Source organism: Aricia agestis, chromosome Z (genome assembly GCF_905147365.1).
Source record: "Aricia agestis chromosome Z, ilAriAges1.1, whole genome shotgun sequence".
NCBI classification, from domain to species: domain Eukaryota; kingdom Metazoa; phylum Arthropoda; class Insecta; order Lepidoptera; family Lycaenidae; genus Aricia; species Aricia agestis.
Window position 1 is genome coordinate 3,605,699 of NC_056428.1, and position 15,637 is coordinate 3,621,335.

At 36.0% G+C, this 15,637-nt stretch overlaps 1 protein-coding gene across 3 annotated transcripts in view; it reads left to right on the forward strand.

Moving 5' to 3' along the window:
- Positions 1-5,037: 5,037 nt before the first annotated feature.
- LOC121739331 (protein ELYS-like) overlaps positions 5,038-15,637 on the forward strand; it is a 48,451-nt gene continuing 37,851 nt past the window's right edge. For 2 of the 3 annotated variants that reach the window (XM_042131722.1, XM_042131724.1), the window contains exons 1-10: positions 5,038-5,350; positions 5,429-5,561; positions 9,372-9,664; positions 9,798-10,189; positions 11,638-11,790; positions 12,114-12,249; positions 13,107-13,223; positions 13,429-13,593; positions 13,937-14,121; positions 14,692-14,817. In XM_042131722.1, the coding sequence (XP_041987656.1) occupies positions 5,254-5,350; positions 5,429-5,561; positions 9,372-9,664; positions 9,798-10,189; positions 11,638-11,790; positions 12,114-12,249; positions 13,107-13,223; positions 13,429-13,593; positions 13,937-14,121; positions 14,692-14,817 (1,797 nt within the window). In that variant the 5' untranslated portion in view covers positions 5,038-5,253. The remainder of the gene's footprint in view (positions 5,351-5,428; positions 5,562-9,371; positions 9,665-9,797; positions 10,190-11,637; positions 11,791-12,113; positions 12,250-13,106; positions 13,224-13,428; positions 13,594-13,936; positions 14,122-14,691; positions 14,818-15,637) is intronic. The other variant, XM_042131723.1, reaches the window with a different exon arrangement.

The following is a 15,637-nucleotide window of genomic DNA, read 5'->3' on the forward strand; positions in this document are numbered from 1 at the left end:
CCCTCGGTACGCCCATGCTAGATATTGTTGAATTTTGTAGTTCAGCTAAATAATAAGCCATAAGAATGGCCAAATAATGCTTCAAACACGTGGATTTAACATTAAATACGTAAGTTTTGAACAACGTGTTTTTTGAGCTTTTCAATCTGTATTTTTGTAAGCTAAAAAGATAATTTATAAGTTTAATAATCCCTTATTCGTGCTATATAAGGCATTAGTGCTAAAAACTTAATAATTTGGCTACTAAAATGCATAGCTTTTTACGTGTGTTTACGGATTCTCATTACTTGAACTACAACGACAGAGTAGACAGAATGATAGAGTATGCCGACTTAGAACTGATGTTGAAATTTTTAAATTTGACGTATTATGACGAAAATCGTCGCTAGGGTTGTTAACTTGTTACCTACGAACAAATTTAAAACTATGACATATTCGATGGACGTGTTCCTCTTTGGTCGTATTGTTGTTTGTGTTTTGGCACATGTGATTAAAATTGTCAGAATCCAATTTTGAAATCTTTATTTTAAATATTTAAAAATAAATTATTCAGCCAGCGCGAGGCACATTCCGTTCATAATCCTAGTGAAACCCGACGAATTTGACAGATATTGAAACCTGTCCGTCTCTTTGCAGTTGAACTACTGGTCGTTATGTTCTATTGTGACAACGATATCAAAATACGTTTAGATACAACGTATGCCGTCAAAACTGTAGCAATGTTTTTGCATGCAAAATGTGTATCGAGAAAATATTGTCGTCCTTTTTTGTCTTACAGTAGTTGCATATACTAGGTCAAGTAGCCTATTGTTTACCACATATTTTTGGTAGGTCATTAGGTGAATCCATTGACTTTTATAGAGTGGACTCGGCATAATGGTCTCTACCAAATCAAAATACTGTGGCCGCCATTTTATGTTCCGGTTCTCCGAGGTACATAAACTGTCAAAGTGTCGTATTATAGGGATGTCGAAATTGAAAGAAAATATCGATACATCGATATTTGAAAAATTATCAATATCGGTCTCGATACATCGCAAAAAAATATCTATGTATCGGTCAAATTTTTCGACCAATTTGTTGTTTTTTAATAAATTTATAGTCCGTCAAAAAAGTGAAGAAATTTAAAAAAAATGTCCTTGGATCGGTATGTTTATATTTTTACTAAATTTTTTGTTATTTTACCGATGGCTTGACTTCGTATGTGCTAATTTAATTAATAATTAGACAATAAATAAGATTTGTGATAGAATACATGGCTTGATTTAAATACTTAAAACAAAATAAATTAAATATTTAATTTTAATAAATAATACAATTCAAAAAAATATTAAATATTAAATAAAGGGAGCCCCAAAATAAACGTGATTTTTTTGCTATTTTTTGCTTGATATCAATAATGGCAAAAGGTAGGCACTTGAAATGTTCACAAAATACTCAGTTGTATACATACTTTAATAATAATAATAATTGATGGTAAAATTAAAGTAAACTGTAAACCCTTAATGCGCGACTACAACTCGTATTTGTCCGATTTTTTGGTAATTTTTGTCCGATATCAATAATGACAACTTAAATAATAATTAATAAACTTAAATTAATTAAATAGTTTTATTAAAATTAAGGAGACTCCTATATATAAAAAAAAACATATTTGCCTATTTTGTCTCTATGTACTATACATAGAGACAAAACAGGCAAAAATGATTTTTTTATATAATATAAAAAAATCATTTTTGATATCAATATAATATAACAGGACGCACACTTATAATATCTTAGTTTATCGATATCAACCGAGTGTCCCATCACTATAGACCGCCATGTTTAGTTCTTGGTAATATGGCGCCGGCCACACTTTTTTGTTGTTATGTCACTTCCATCTGTTTCCTTATTCATTCAAAATCAAAATCAAAATCAAAAATATTTTTATTCGGAGTAATTTTTTTACAAAAACTTTACCGAACGTCGATACTACGGTGCCTACCACCGGTTCGGGAACTAACCCGGCGAGAAGAACCGGCGTAAGAAACTCGCACGGGGCCATCTTTTACTAAAAAGATGGAAAATTACAATTTAAAACATATACAGTACAACACGGTCACATTAACCTGACGCACCACTGGAATGTATATTATGCAAGCTTCGTAATGACGTCATCACCATGCGTCTAGTTAATTTGACTGTGTTATATAACAATATTATCACTAAGAGCTATTTACAATAGGAATTATGAAAAATATTCTAGTAGCCTGTAAGAACCACCCTATTCCCAAGGTGTGTTGTCGTCGATGAAATCATTGATTTTATAATAAGCTTTAGTACACAAACGTTCTTTTACTACATTTTTAAATTTATTGATAGAGAGATTTTGAACGTTTTCTGGGATTCTATTGTACAGGCGTATACACTGGCCTTTAAAAGATTTGCTGATTTTGCTAAGTCTGATCACTGGTATTTCTAATTTGTTCTTATTCCTAGTGTTAAAACAATGATTGTCGCTTTTCTTTTTGAAATTATTTAAGTTCTTTCTTACATACAGTACGTTATCCAAGACATATTGAGATGCGACGGTCAGAATATTTATTTCCTTAAACTTTTCTCTTAAGGATTCACACGATGACATCTTATAAATAGAACGTATGGCTCGCTTCTGCAGCACGAATATTGAATTAATGTCCGCTGCATTTCCCCATAGAATGATTCCATATGACATAATGCTGTGGAAGTAACTAAAGTAAACAAGTCGCGCTGTTTCTACATCAGTTATTTCTCTGATTTTTTTAACAGCATATGCTGCAGAACTAAGCCTATCCGCCAGATTTGCAATATGCGGACCCCACTGTAATTTACTGTCTAAAGTTATACCTAGGAAAACAGTGGTGTCCACTAATTTCATTTTCTCATCATTTAATAATACATTGGTTTGTAGGTACTTGTCTAACATTTGGCAAACTGAACTTTAAACATTTCGTTTTGTTAGAATTTTTTTCGGGTTGGGTGAATCGTATGACATGGCATGACGTATTACGGTATTATACACTGACCTCCATTATACAAGTACGCTGGACTTAAAGATACCCACCTGCTTTTTGTGCCTATTTGAAGCGGAATCAGCGCCCCCAATGCGGGGGAACAGAACTAAATCTGACGTAACTTGCAAATGGCCGTTTAATCGTTATTGGTTGTCATCGCTAGTATTAGTTCCAACTTCCAAGTACACTCACTACTGCTATCAGCGCGACGTGAATAGAATAGAATAATTTATTGCATAAATGTGGTATAAAAAGGTCTGACAATATTACTTAAAAATAGATCCAACATTCTGCCTAATTAAGACGTGGCGACTTTCAAGCGTCATTTTTACGTCAGATTTAGTTCTCTTCCCCGCATTGGGGGCGCTGATTCCGCTTCAAATAGGCACACCCATAGACTTATTTATATACTGTCGTATAAGTTTATGGGCACACCACACAAAAAATAGCTGTCATTTCAAAGGGTCCAATGTACTTGTATAATGGAGATCAGTGCGTATTATAGCTTCATAATGTTACCGATTACCAGAAAAATAAACGTTACATACTGTATTTGGTAGACAGATATCGTAATTTTTGCCGCCTCCGTGGTCTAGTGGTATAGAGCGCGGCTCTTGACTCGGAGGTCGTGGGTTCGATTCCCGCGTTGGAAACATTACAGGCTGATCACCTGATTGTCTGACAAGTAAGATGATCCATGCGTCGGATGGGCATGTAAAAAGTCGGTCCTGCGCCTGATCTCTCGCCAGTCGTGTCGGTCTTCCGTCCCACTGGGTTATGAGAGTAAAGGAATAGAGAGTGCTCTAGTGTACTGCGCACACACTTGTGCACTATAAAAATGACTCCTGCGTAGCTGGCCTGGTTTCAATGAAACCGGCCACCGTCACCGAAACCGGTGTGGGAGCTATTATTATTATTATTGTTAAGGTCTGGCATAAAAGTGAAGAAATTAAAAAGTGTCAACATCGTAGTGTCATCCCTTTCAAATCAATCAGAAAAAGGGATGATACCAAGGATGACACTTATATGTTGCCACTTTTTAATTTCTTCACTTTCGTGCCAGGCTAATAACTAGTAATAAAATAACTAAGCTATAAAAAAGTCACTAAGCAGAACAGTCTTTACTGAGAACCTTATAAATATCTAAAATTGTTATTTTTAACTCTGGTGCTCGGAAGGCGGAAGTTGGGCTGAGGCCTGCGAGTGAGATTTCGTGCATCTACGAACATTCAGAACGGAAGGTGTCGCGTCGAACTAGCAACGCGACTACCTGAAAATAGCGATATATTTATCGGTCACAATAAATATTTTATAACTAATCTGGCTACCATTATGAAATTAACGTTAAGTAACGGTATTTTTTCTGGTAATCGGTAACCTTATGAAGCCTTGTATCAACATGGTTCTCAAATACTTTTCTTATTCGCTTATTCCACTTATCCTAGCTAGGAAGTCCTAGCTAGGATCCTAAAAAATTTAGTCAAATGGAATAACATTTAGAAAGCTAGGATCCTAGCTAGGATCCTAACCTAGCTTGGATCCTAGCTTTCTAACGGCCGTTCCCAATATTTGATCTATCTCTGGTTTTGCCCTACTAGAGATAGGAATAGCTCACATTAGACATTAGACACATAATATATTTTATGTCAATTGTGAGCTATTCCTATCTCTAGTAGGGCAAAACCAGAGATAGATCAAATATTGGGAACGGCCGTAAATGTTATTCCACTTGACTAAATTTTTTAGGATCCTAGCTAGGATAAGTGGAATAAGCGCTTTAGGACCTAGGGGTAGGGTAGGGGACCTGAAGTAAGATCAGAAGCAAAAATACTATGCAAATAAATCATAAATGAAGGCGGTGGACTTGATAATTAAAAAATTGCATCGCGGCCCGTCAAATGTCAATGTCATAAAAAATCACAGTAAAAAATTCAGAAAAAAAATTATTCGTCACGTTATTTTTTCATAACGTTAGTTCATCTAAGTAGTCTGTGTTCATCGTTCAGCGTTGTGCTTGTAGTTGAAATAATAATAAAACTTGCATTTAAGTAGTTATGGGATTATTCTAATTAGTAATTTCAACAATTCTAGATTCACGTCCTTATACGCATACATATTTCAATGATTTAGTTTATAGAAGGCGGTAAAATGAAAATGTCGTCTAACCTCTAAATGTCATTTTTAAATTATTAAACGTTAATTTAAAAGTAACAATAATATGCAGAAATTACAAAATAGTGTGTTTTCAATTCTAAAAACCTCCAGCCTATCACCTGCGGTGTTTAGTTTTCTTCAACCGACTACAGACAGTTCGGGTAAGTTTGCCTAGTTTTTGTATTCTTGTTTTAATTTTTTTGTATGTACTTACTAAACTTGGATGTAAATTATTGCAGACCAAACACCGTTAGGAGGTATTCTAAGGGATACGAAGTATGGCTGGCTCGCTTTGGGACCTAAATTCTGCATTGTCGATCTTCGCAGCGGCCTTAAGATCGGCGCTCATAGTTTCGAATTTTTTGGAATCAGGTAACCTTCATTGATAATGATGTCATACACACTTTTAAAAAAAAGAATGCCAATCTAATTCTAATCAAGACTTACGAGAAACCTCTTTAAACAAGCCAGGGGCAGCCATTTAGGGGTGAAACCTAAAAATATATACTTATTTAAAAGTATTAGGTAAACGTAGTTAAAGTAGTATTGGTGTTTCTGTAATAACTATATACTCTGGCTATGACATTTAACCCATCAACTCCCAAGTGGCACTATATGTGCCGCATAACAATTGAATATCTATTGTGTCTGGGATTTCCACAATCATCTTTTCTTTTAATTATGATCAATGGCTGTGTTCGTTGGCCTAATTTTTAGCGCATTCACTGCAAAACCTAGTTATTGCGCATGTCCAAATCATGTCATGCCATGGCAACGACAACTGTTTACGACTTGACATTTAACCCAATTGCAATTTGTTGGTGGCGTTGCAATGATCAAACCTAGTGGGATAGCCATGCTTCGGCATGAATGGGCCGGCTCGACCGGAGAAATACCACGCTCTCACAGAAAACCTGTGTGAAACAGCGCTTGCGCTGTGTTTCACCGAGTGAGTGAGTTTACCGGAGGCCCAATCCCCTACCCTATTCCCTTCCCTACCTTCCCCTATTCCCTTCCCTTCCCATCCCTACCCTCCCCTGTTACCCTTTTCCCTCTTAAAACTAGGCCGGCAACGCACCTGCATCTCTTCTGATGCTATGAGTGTCCATGGGTGACGGAATTTGCTTTCCATCAGGTGACCCGTTTGCTCGTTTGCCCTCTTATTTCATAAAAAAAACAATTAAATTTTTAAATTTTTCCAAGTGATCCATATCCATATTTTCCAAAATAAAATAATCAAACACTATCATGATAGTGTTAAATAAATTATTTGTGCGGCTGTTAGACAATTTAGGCTTATATATTTATGTTTCGCTTTTATTATTTTAATCATGTATAAACAATTAAGACGTTGTTTACGACTTGACCAGCAACTTGTTATGGCGTTGCCATGACATCTTTTGGACATGCGCAATAAAACGGCCAATGACAATCAATATTATGTCATTATAATATAAATAAACATTAATAGCAAAATAATTAGAAAAATACTAGTTGTACTGATGTACTGTATGTACACAGTTCAACTACTGCTTATGAATATTATACAATATACATGGACAGTAGGAGTCCTTAATACTGATTAAGAAAAAGTTGAAATTTAAAGAACGTAAGGATATTGTTAGACTATCTACTGAACGAATTGCTGAGTTAGCCTGTATTGAGCTAAGCCAACTTATTATTGTAAGCATATACAGGCCTCCAGGTTTATACGATTCTTTTGAACAAATAATGGAGCAAGTGTTAACAAAAGTATGTGCATCTAACAAAAAGATTATTGTATGTGGTGATTTCAATATTAATTTATTAGACTCAAACTCCACCACTGTTAGATTCACATCATTGTTCAAATCGTATAACCTTACTCATTTCTTTAATGAACCGACAAGAATATGTGATACAACTGCGACTTGCATAGATAATGTTTTCACTAACATAACTCCCCATAGGAAGAAAATAATTAATGTATTAAGCTCTGATCATTTTGGACAGTTAGCTTCATTTAGTATAAACTGTAATAATAATAATTGAATATAAAAAGAAAAAATTGAATATATGCCTATAAATACAAAACGTATTGAGAAGTTTAGAAGTAAATTATTATCAAGTTTTGAGCACTTGGATGTATCAAATGACCCAGATAAAGCGTTTAATAACATATTTAATAGAGTAAAACAGCAATATAACGCTGTATTTACTTCTAAAACGGTCAGCTTGAATAATAAAAGAAATAATTTCAAAAAATGGGCAACTGCAGGTATTATTGTAAGTAGACAAAAATTGTAAGTAGACGAGAAAACTATAAACCGGAGGGAAGCTTTTAAATTGTATGTCAAGAGATACTCGAAAATTTTTAAAAGGGCCTGTCAAGCAGCGAAGGCATTTCACATTAAAGAGAAAATTGAAGACGAAGAAGAAAAAGTGTGTTCCCAGACCTAATGAAGGTGATGCCTCTATTTAAAGCTGGGAAGAAATCAGACCCAGCCAATTATAGATCAATATCCATATTGCCGACTTTAAGTAAAATAATTTATTACATAATAATCAATAAGGTCTACAACAGATGCAGGCATTAGTCTTCTGTGTAGTATTTTTGAAGCTTGGGAGGGGTCGCAGGATGCACTTGGTATTTTCTGTGATCTCTCTAAAGCATTTGACTGTGTGGAGTATGATACTCTAATAAGAAAACTACACCATTATGGTATAAGGGGCACGGCACTTGAACTTCTAAAATCTTACCTGACAAATAGAACGCAGAGGGTGGAAGTTAACTCCATAAGGTCTAATGGAACCAAAATAAAACTAGGTGTGCCACAAGGGTCCATTTTAGGCCCTTTTCTTTTTCTCATCTATATAAATGATTTACCTTATCTTGTTAAAGATAAGCATGAGATAGTACTTTTTGCTGATGACACTTCACTAATTTTTAATGTGAAGAGACGACAATTTAATTATGACGAGGTAAATAGTGCTCTCTCAAAAATAGTACATTGATTTAATGCTAATAATTTACTTTTGAACTGTAAGAAAACAAAATGTTTAAAATTTATCTTGCCAAATGTTAGGCAAGCACAAACCAATGTACTACTAAATGATGAGAAAATGAATTTAGTAGACACCACCGTGTTCCTAGGCATAACGCTGGATTATAAGTTACAATGGGGTCCACATATTGCAAAACTGGCAGATAAGCTTAGTTCTGCAGCGCTGTTAAAAAAATTCGTGAAATCACTGATGTAGAGACCGCGCGATTAGTTTACTTTAGCTACTTTCATAACATAATGTCTTACGGCATCCTCTTGTGGGGAAACGCGGCGGACATTAATACAATATTTGTGCTGCAGAAGCGAGTTATTCGTTCTATTTATAAGATGTCATCTTTTGAAACTCTAAGAGAAAAATTTAAAGAAATAAGAATTCTGACCGTCGCATCCCCAATACATTTTGGAAAATCTCTTATATGTTAGAAAGAACATAAATATTTTCAAAAAGAAAAGTGATAATCATAATGTTTTGTTAGTGGCGGCCGAAAAGGAAGATCTTCCGACCGAGCGAGATAGCATGCTCGGTCAGGCCGAAGCCCACTGACGTCATTTCAGACGTTGTATATATCTTGCCGTTCTCCGAAACTTCGATAGCGCGATGCAGGAATGTTAGGCGAATTGGGGGTACCGCCACAATGTAAACACTAGAAATAAGAACAAGTTAGCAATACCAATGTTCAGACTAGCCAAAGTAAGCAAATCCTTTTAAGGCCAATGTATACGCCTGTACAATAAAATCCCAGAAAATGTTCAAAATCTACCTTTAAACAATTTAAAAAAAACAGTTAAAGAACGTTTGTGTGCTAAAGCGTATTATAAAGACAATGATTTCATTGAAGACAGCACACCTTGGGAATAGGGTGGCTCCATGCAGGTTACTTTTCTTTTATTTTTGTTACAGAGCTGTAAGACATAATATTGTAATTTTCCATTTTTTTAGTAAAAGATGGCCCCGTGCGAGTTTCTTACGCCGCGCGCCGGTTGTAGGCAACGTAGTTTCTTCGTTCGACTTTCAAAAAGTGTATCATGATACCCATTTTGAATAAAAATATATTTTATTTATTTATTTTATTGTGCTGTTGTTACATTGTTAACAAACAAATTTAACAAGATCTGAATGTCATGCTATTTGTTACAGCAGGAACATATCAGTAGCATGTGTGGTAGAATTGCCCACACCACTTGCAGAAAATACCCAACAGTTGGTGATAAGCTTAGAATGCGACGACACAACCGGTATGATATGTGTCCTCAACATCAATGGATCACAGCTACTACGCTGCTTACAGACTGATGTGGTCATTACAAAACTATCAGCATGTGATGCGGTTCCGACGGGACCGTTTGAATGTTTTGATGGCATGGTTATGGCTGGAACACAAAATGGAGAAATTATTGTCTTTGATCTCAACAGAAACTGTTTGATGCAAGGTAATTTTTTCTCTTTAGTCTTATATGTATAAAATAATAAAGTTAAACATAAATATTATGTTTAACTATATTATTGCTTAACAGATAACATTTCATAACACATAATCTATAATTTTCTTATATATTATTACAGCATTAAAAGATGTAACCAATGGGTATGAACAGTACATATTAGGAGAAGACAATGCAGCCAACTTGATATTCCTCCCAATGAAATCCATCCACAAAGTAGAGCGACAGAGACAACAGGCACTTGAGAATAATCACCATCTGGCAGTGTTGCTGAATGAAAACTCTTTTGTTGATGGCCAATATCTATTCTGCAACCCAGACGGTACAATACGAATGAAAGCCAAGAGAGACCATGTTAGAGTGACAGTTGTGGAATATATACCACAGTTGGGTAGTTTGGCTGTTGGATTCAATTTTGGTGCATTCCAACTGTGGGACTTACTGTCTTTAAAGTTGGAATTTACTTCACAGATTAATGTTGAGTGCTTGCCAGTAACGCATTTTGGATTTCAGGTAATATTTTGAAATGTTGTTTTATGTTTAACCTCAATAGATCCATACACTCTTTTTAGCCGGCGATCCTCCTGGCAGGAGGTAGCGCAGGACAGGGCTCAATGGCGGGAGCTCATTTCGGAGGCCAAGATCCACTTTGGGACGCTGAGCCAGCGGAGTTAGTTCAATAGATCCATAGTTAATAATAATAATAATAATAATTTTATTTATTTCTCACCACATAATATTAAAAGACAGAAAGTAGGTACATAATTATAGACACAAAGTAGTATGATTATAGATAATTGTAGATAAAGTAGTATAATTATAGACACAAATAGGTCGACAAATAGCACATTATCGGTAGGTTTCATGTGGGAGACTGGTGCCTAAACTGGGCGTGAGCCTGTATTTCAGGACACCAGGCCTCTATCCCAGAATAAAAGGCTCTACAAAAGAATGATTATGTTTAGAAGTAGATGTTCCAGTTGTAGATTACATAAGAAAAATTATTTTTAAAGGTAGAGATGGTGAAGTCAGGTTAGTATGAATATTGTGTAGTATATAAGATGTAAAGAAGTGTGTGTATGTGTGTGCGTGTGTGTGTGTGTGTGTATTTGTGAGTGTGTGTTTGTGTGTGCATGTGGTGTGTGTGAGGGAGAGTGTGTATGTGTGTGTGTCTGTGTGAGTGTGTGCGACATGCGTGTGTGGGAATGTGTACTCAATTATTGTCTATAGATCTGGGACTGCCATTAACTTTTCAGTATCGTCGTAGCTTAGATTTTGGAGCCATTTGGTAAGTCGGTTTTTACAAACTGCTTTTGTGAGGTTGTGTATTTTTTCACATCTGTTTATTTTATTGTATAGATATCCCCAATAAAACAAAAGAAATGGTTACTTAAACGGGTACGAAAAAGTCTATTATTATTAGTGTTGACGGGATTGTGTCGTCTCTTCCCTTGGGATGACGTTTGTTCGTAAGATAGGAGACTGTGCTGTTTGAGTATTGTGTGGAGAATGAATAGTTGTCGTACTGATAGTACCCTTGTCTTTTGGTAGAGGTCTTTGGTAGGAGAAAGATATGGAAGGCCATAGGAAACTTTGAGGACTGCACTCTGAGCACGTTCCAGTTGGAGAAGAGAGGTTTTATGGGTGCCACCCCATGATGTGATGCAGTATGTGAGGAGTGACTGGCAGAGAGCAAAATAAACTGATCTTCTTGTAGCTTCATCCGCCACATCTCTTAAATTCTTAAATATTGGAATAAGTTTTCGTATTCTAGATGCAACTTTATAAGTTATAACACTATAACATAGTGTACAATGTACATGCCTCTGTATTACCTCTATACCTTTGAACTGATTTTGACAAAATTTGTCTTGGAGATACTTTTAGAAATTAAAAATATTATATGGTCCATTCTTCTATTGCTTGAGCATCTAATATTGTTATGCAATATTTGTTTTCAGGAACCATGTGATGATCCAAGGGCCTTTTGCTACTTATGGGTAGTTTTCTCTGTGATAGACAGACGTGAGGACGAGGAGTTCCCTTTGGCTGTGATGTACTCATTAACATATTTAGGCAAAAGAATGTTGACTGATAGTGCTTGCATATATCAGGTAAATATTTTTGGATATGAAGATTACCTTGACGAAGCAACATAAAGAGTGTATAATAATAATATTATTATTTATTTGCAAAAATATAGTACAATAAGGTTATAAAATAATTTTGTTAAATAGTGTCTCGCAGTAGTGGAGTTAGTATAGCCCAGCCCAGTATAGACCGCGCACAATTTAAAGATCTTTTAACAAAACTAGATAGCTCTCCACAATCGTGTACAATATCATACCACAGTCACAGTCTTCAATTTACAAATTTTGACATGACATACATATACTAATTTTGGACACTTATAAAACATATCTATTAATTTTTTCAGGACTTTTCAACAGCAACAATCCGTTTTCAAATTGAACTTGGTTCAGTGGAAGATGGCACACCACTCGTCGGCGGCCGATGTATATCATGCCATACATACTCCATCAGTTCCATTTTAGCAGAAGAAGGGGAGGATAGTAAGTTTTTCATTGTTGTGCTTTTGTTTTGACCATTAATATCAATCTATATTTGTCTTAGTACTTCGATCGCAGATTCCAGGAAATGCTTTTGTATTCTATTGTTGTCGCGATCACCGGTGCTAAATCGTTAAATCAATGTTAGTATAGGGCGTTACTAGCACATACAGTAAATAATCCGATAATCTACATAATTAAAGAATACTGCCAGAAACGACATAGAAAATACATTGTGGAGTCAAATTATACTGGCCCATTGCGTTATCGCCGCAGCGGCGCCTCTTCGGTGTTAGATAAAATATACATTTTCAAACATTGTTATTTCACTGTCAATTATTATTAATATTATTGTTAAATGCGTTATCCCACGCGGCAATGTACCAAAGACAGTAATTTATATTTCATATTGCTAGACCATACATTTGACGATCTCTGTGGCTTATGTTGGTAGCTCAAGCCGGGGGTCGTGGGTTCGAATCCCGCCGACGGAACAAAAAGTTTTCAAAGTTCCTGGGTCATGGATGTGTATTAAATGTTATTATTATTATTATAGTCTTTTGTTCAATTCACCACCACTTTCATTCAATTTGGGGGAGGCCTATACCCGAGAAGGGACAACTTCACCACATTCAACTACTGCTAATTAAACAACTCTTATTGTAATATTTACTGGGTGGTGTATTAAATATGTCTATCATAAAATAAAAATCTTAAATATATGTATAGTATAAAAGTATTAAATATATTTCCGTTGTCTGGTATGTAACACAAGTCCTTCAGGTACTTAGCACGGGGCCAGACTGACGTGTGTGAAGCGTCCGTAGATATTATTATAATGATCATTTTGATCTTTTCAGCCATGTTAAACCTATGTCAACTTGTATGGGAGTGCTGGGGTGAAAACATAAACAACACTCTGCAACACGGAATGCTACTGTTTGACTTGGACCAGTGGTATAAAGATCAGATGCCTGGTAAGTGGTTTACGTTAACGCATCAATCACCAAGCGGCAGCCGGCTGCCGCATAACAATTGAAAATCTATTGTGTCTGCTATACCCACGATGGAGGTGTTAACAGATTAGACCTGTGGTATTGATATAACCCGACCTAATTATAGGCTATGATTTCTCTAACGGAAAATACAAAACGGAGCTTACATTTTTATTAACTATTCCAGCTACATACAACCTCGAGAGTTCAGCGTTTATGAGCACAGCTATCAGTCCAGCGACGGGCCGCGGCGCCAACACGTTGGACTTACGACTGGACCCAACTACATTGTCTCCGTACTCGCACGCAACTCGACTAGAGGAGCATTTCTATCCCAACTCACTGCAGTATAGTAAGTATATTGTGTTATTTATTCATGCGATAATTATCGTAGTTAAAACGCCGAAATTTATTAAAAAATTTAGAAAAAGATGAAAAAAACCTTAATTTTATTATAGACACACTTTTCTCTTTTAGAAGTTGCCAAAACAAATGCTACAGATGATTAAATTAAATTAACGTTTTTGTTAGCGAATAGAACGCAGGAATCATTTTATTTTAGATTTAGCTAATAAAATAAAGAAACTTTGCTGAAGCTTTGTGTCTAGTTTTTCTTTGATAAAAATTTCTACGATAAATAAAACAGCGTTTCATTTCTCACTTATTCTTACTTCATCAACTAATTTACTTCATAGGTTGCGTATGTCTCAACACCTCTGAGGCATTAGTGATCCACACCGTTGGTATTCAGCGGCAAATTGTAAGGTCGATGTGGGAGGCGGGGCCGGGCTGCCTATTGCGGCCGGCGAGGCTCCACACTGCTTGCCTGTCCGCTGGCCTGACGCCGTTGTATGGAGATACACGTCCGGATCTTTCGCCGGTATGTAAACGCACGTACATATACGCACACATGTATACGCCACGCATTTTCGTATATGCCGCGTACGTGCGTACACGCAATTTGACATATTTTTGTACTAAGTACCAGCACATCAGATATTTGTGTGTGAGAGGCGTGGTCGAGATGTTTGTTGCGGCCGGCGAGCCTCTACACTTACACTTATCTGTCCGGACTAAATGTAACGTACTATCAGAGGAACTAATTATTCATAGGTAAATGGCGGACCTACGTAATTTGGCCGCATTATATGAGACCCAGTCGACAGATCACAATTAACATTGAATTGACACGATCCGACCAAATGACGTTGGTCCGCCGTCTGCCTATGAATCAACTTCTCTAATGGTGCATGCTTAAATTAGGTAATGTGCTTGACTTAATTTTCGCGTGCACGTTTACGGCACACAATTTAACGTATTAGTAAACGAAGCATAACATGGCGCGCTTCGTAGAAAGCGGATAAAAATATGATGCAATGGTTTTAATTTAAAACAAAACCGTTCTTACCCTTTACATTAGTAACATGTATTTATATTCATCATTTTACAGGAAGAGCAGCGTCGTTTCCTCCTGTCAGTTGCTCTGGAAGCTCGTTTGTCGCGGTTCCTCAAGCGGTGCGCACAGGACTGGGCGACCGGCACTCACAGCGGTGTGGGTTGCACTTTGACATTCCTGGTTAGTATTATCACAAGTATAATGTATATGTGATATTTTACCGTTTAATCATTTTAAATATAAAAATCTAGTGTTGCAGTGTTTGTTATCAAAATCATTTGAAACAATTTGACAGATTATTTTTTTGTGCTTGGTCTGTGGGTCTAATAATAATAATCAAGCAATATCTTTTTAACATATGCGTTATTTTGAGAAAAGTACTCGAAATAACGTACTCGTAAACAGCGCACAATTCAGAATCGCGCCTATCTGGCTTTCTGAGATCAGTGTTATATAATATAAGCATTGTATAATAGGCTGCTTGACCTAGCACAGGGTAGCACGGGCGTAGCCAGGTTTTACTATGGGGGGGGGGGGATAATTCAAGAAAATAAAAGTACGTAAAATAACCCTTATATTCATAAGAAAAATATTTAAGATGTGAAATGTTTTTTTTAGTGCAATAGTTAGTTATAAATGAGATATTCCGCACGCCTGTCCTTATTTTAATTTTAAGAATGTTAATAAGGGGGGGGGGGGGTTGAAGTTTCTTACGTTTTGTACGTACGTTACGTTACTGTAGTTGGGATATGAAATGGCCACCAAAAGGTTTTATCAGTATTCATTACAAATGATTTTCTCCAAAAGGTTTTATCATTATTCATTACAAATGATTTGTCATTTCTTATTTAATTCTTTTCTAATGTTTTGGCACTTTTAGACTCGTACAGCACATAAATAATCAATATAAAAAGTATAAAATACAAGAATTATGACGTTACACTATGGCGGACAGTGTTTTCGGCGCTATTTAAAAGGCATATTTTTCAATCAACATGAT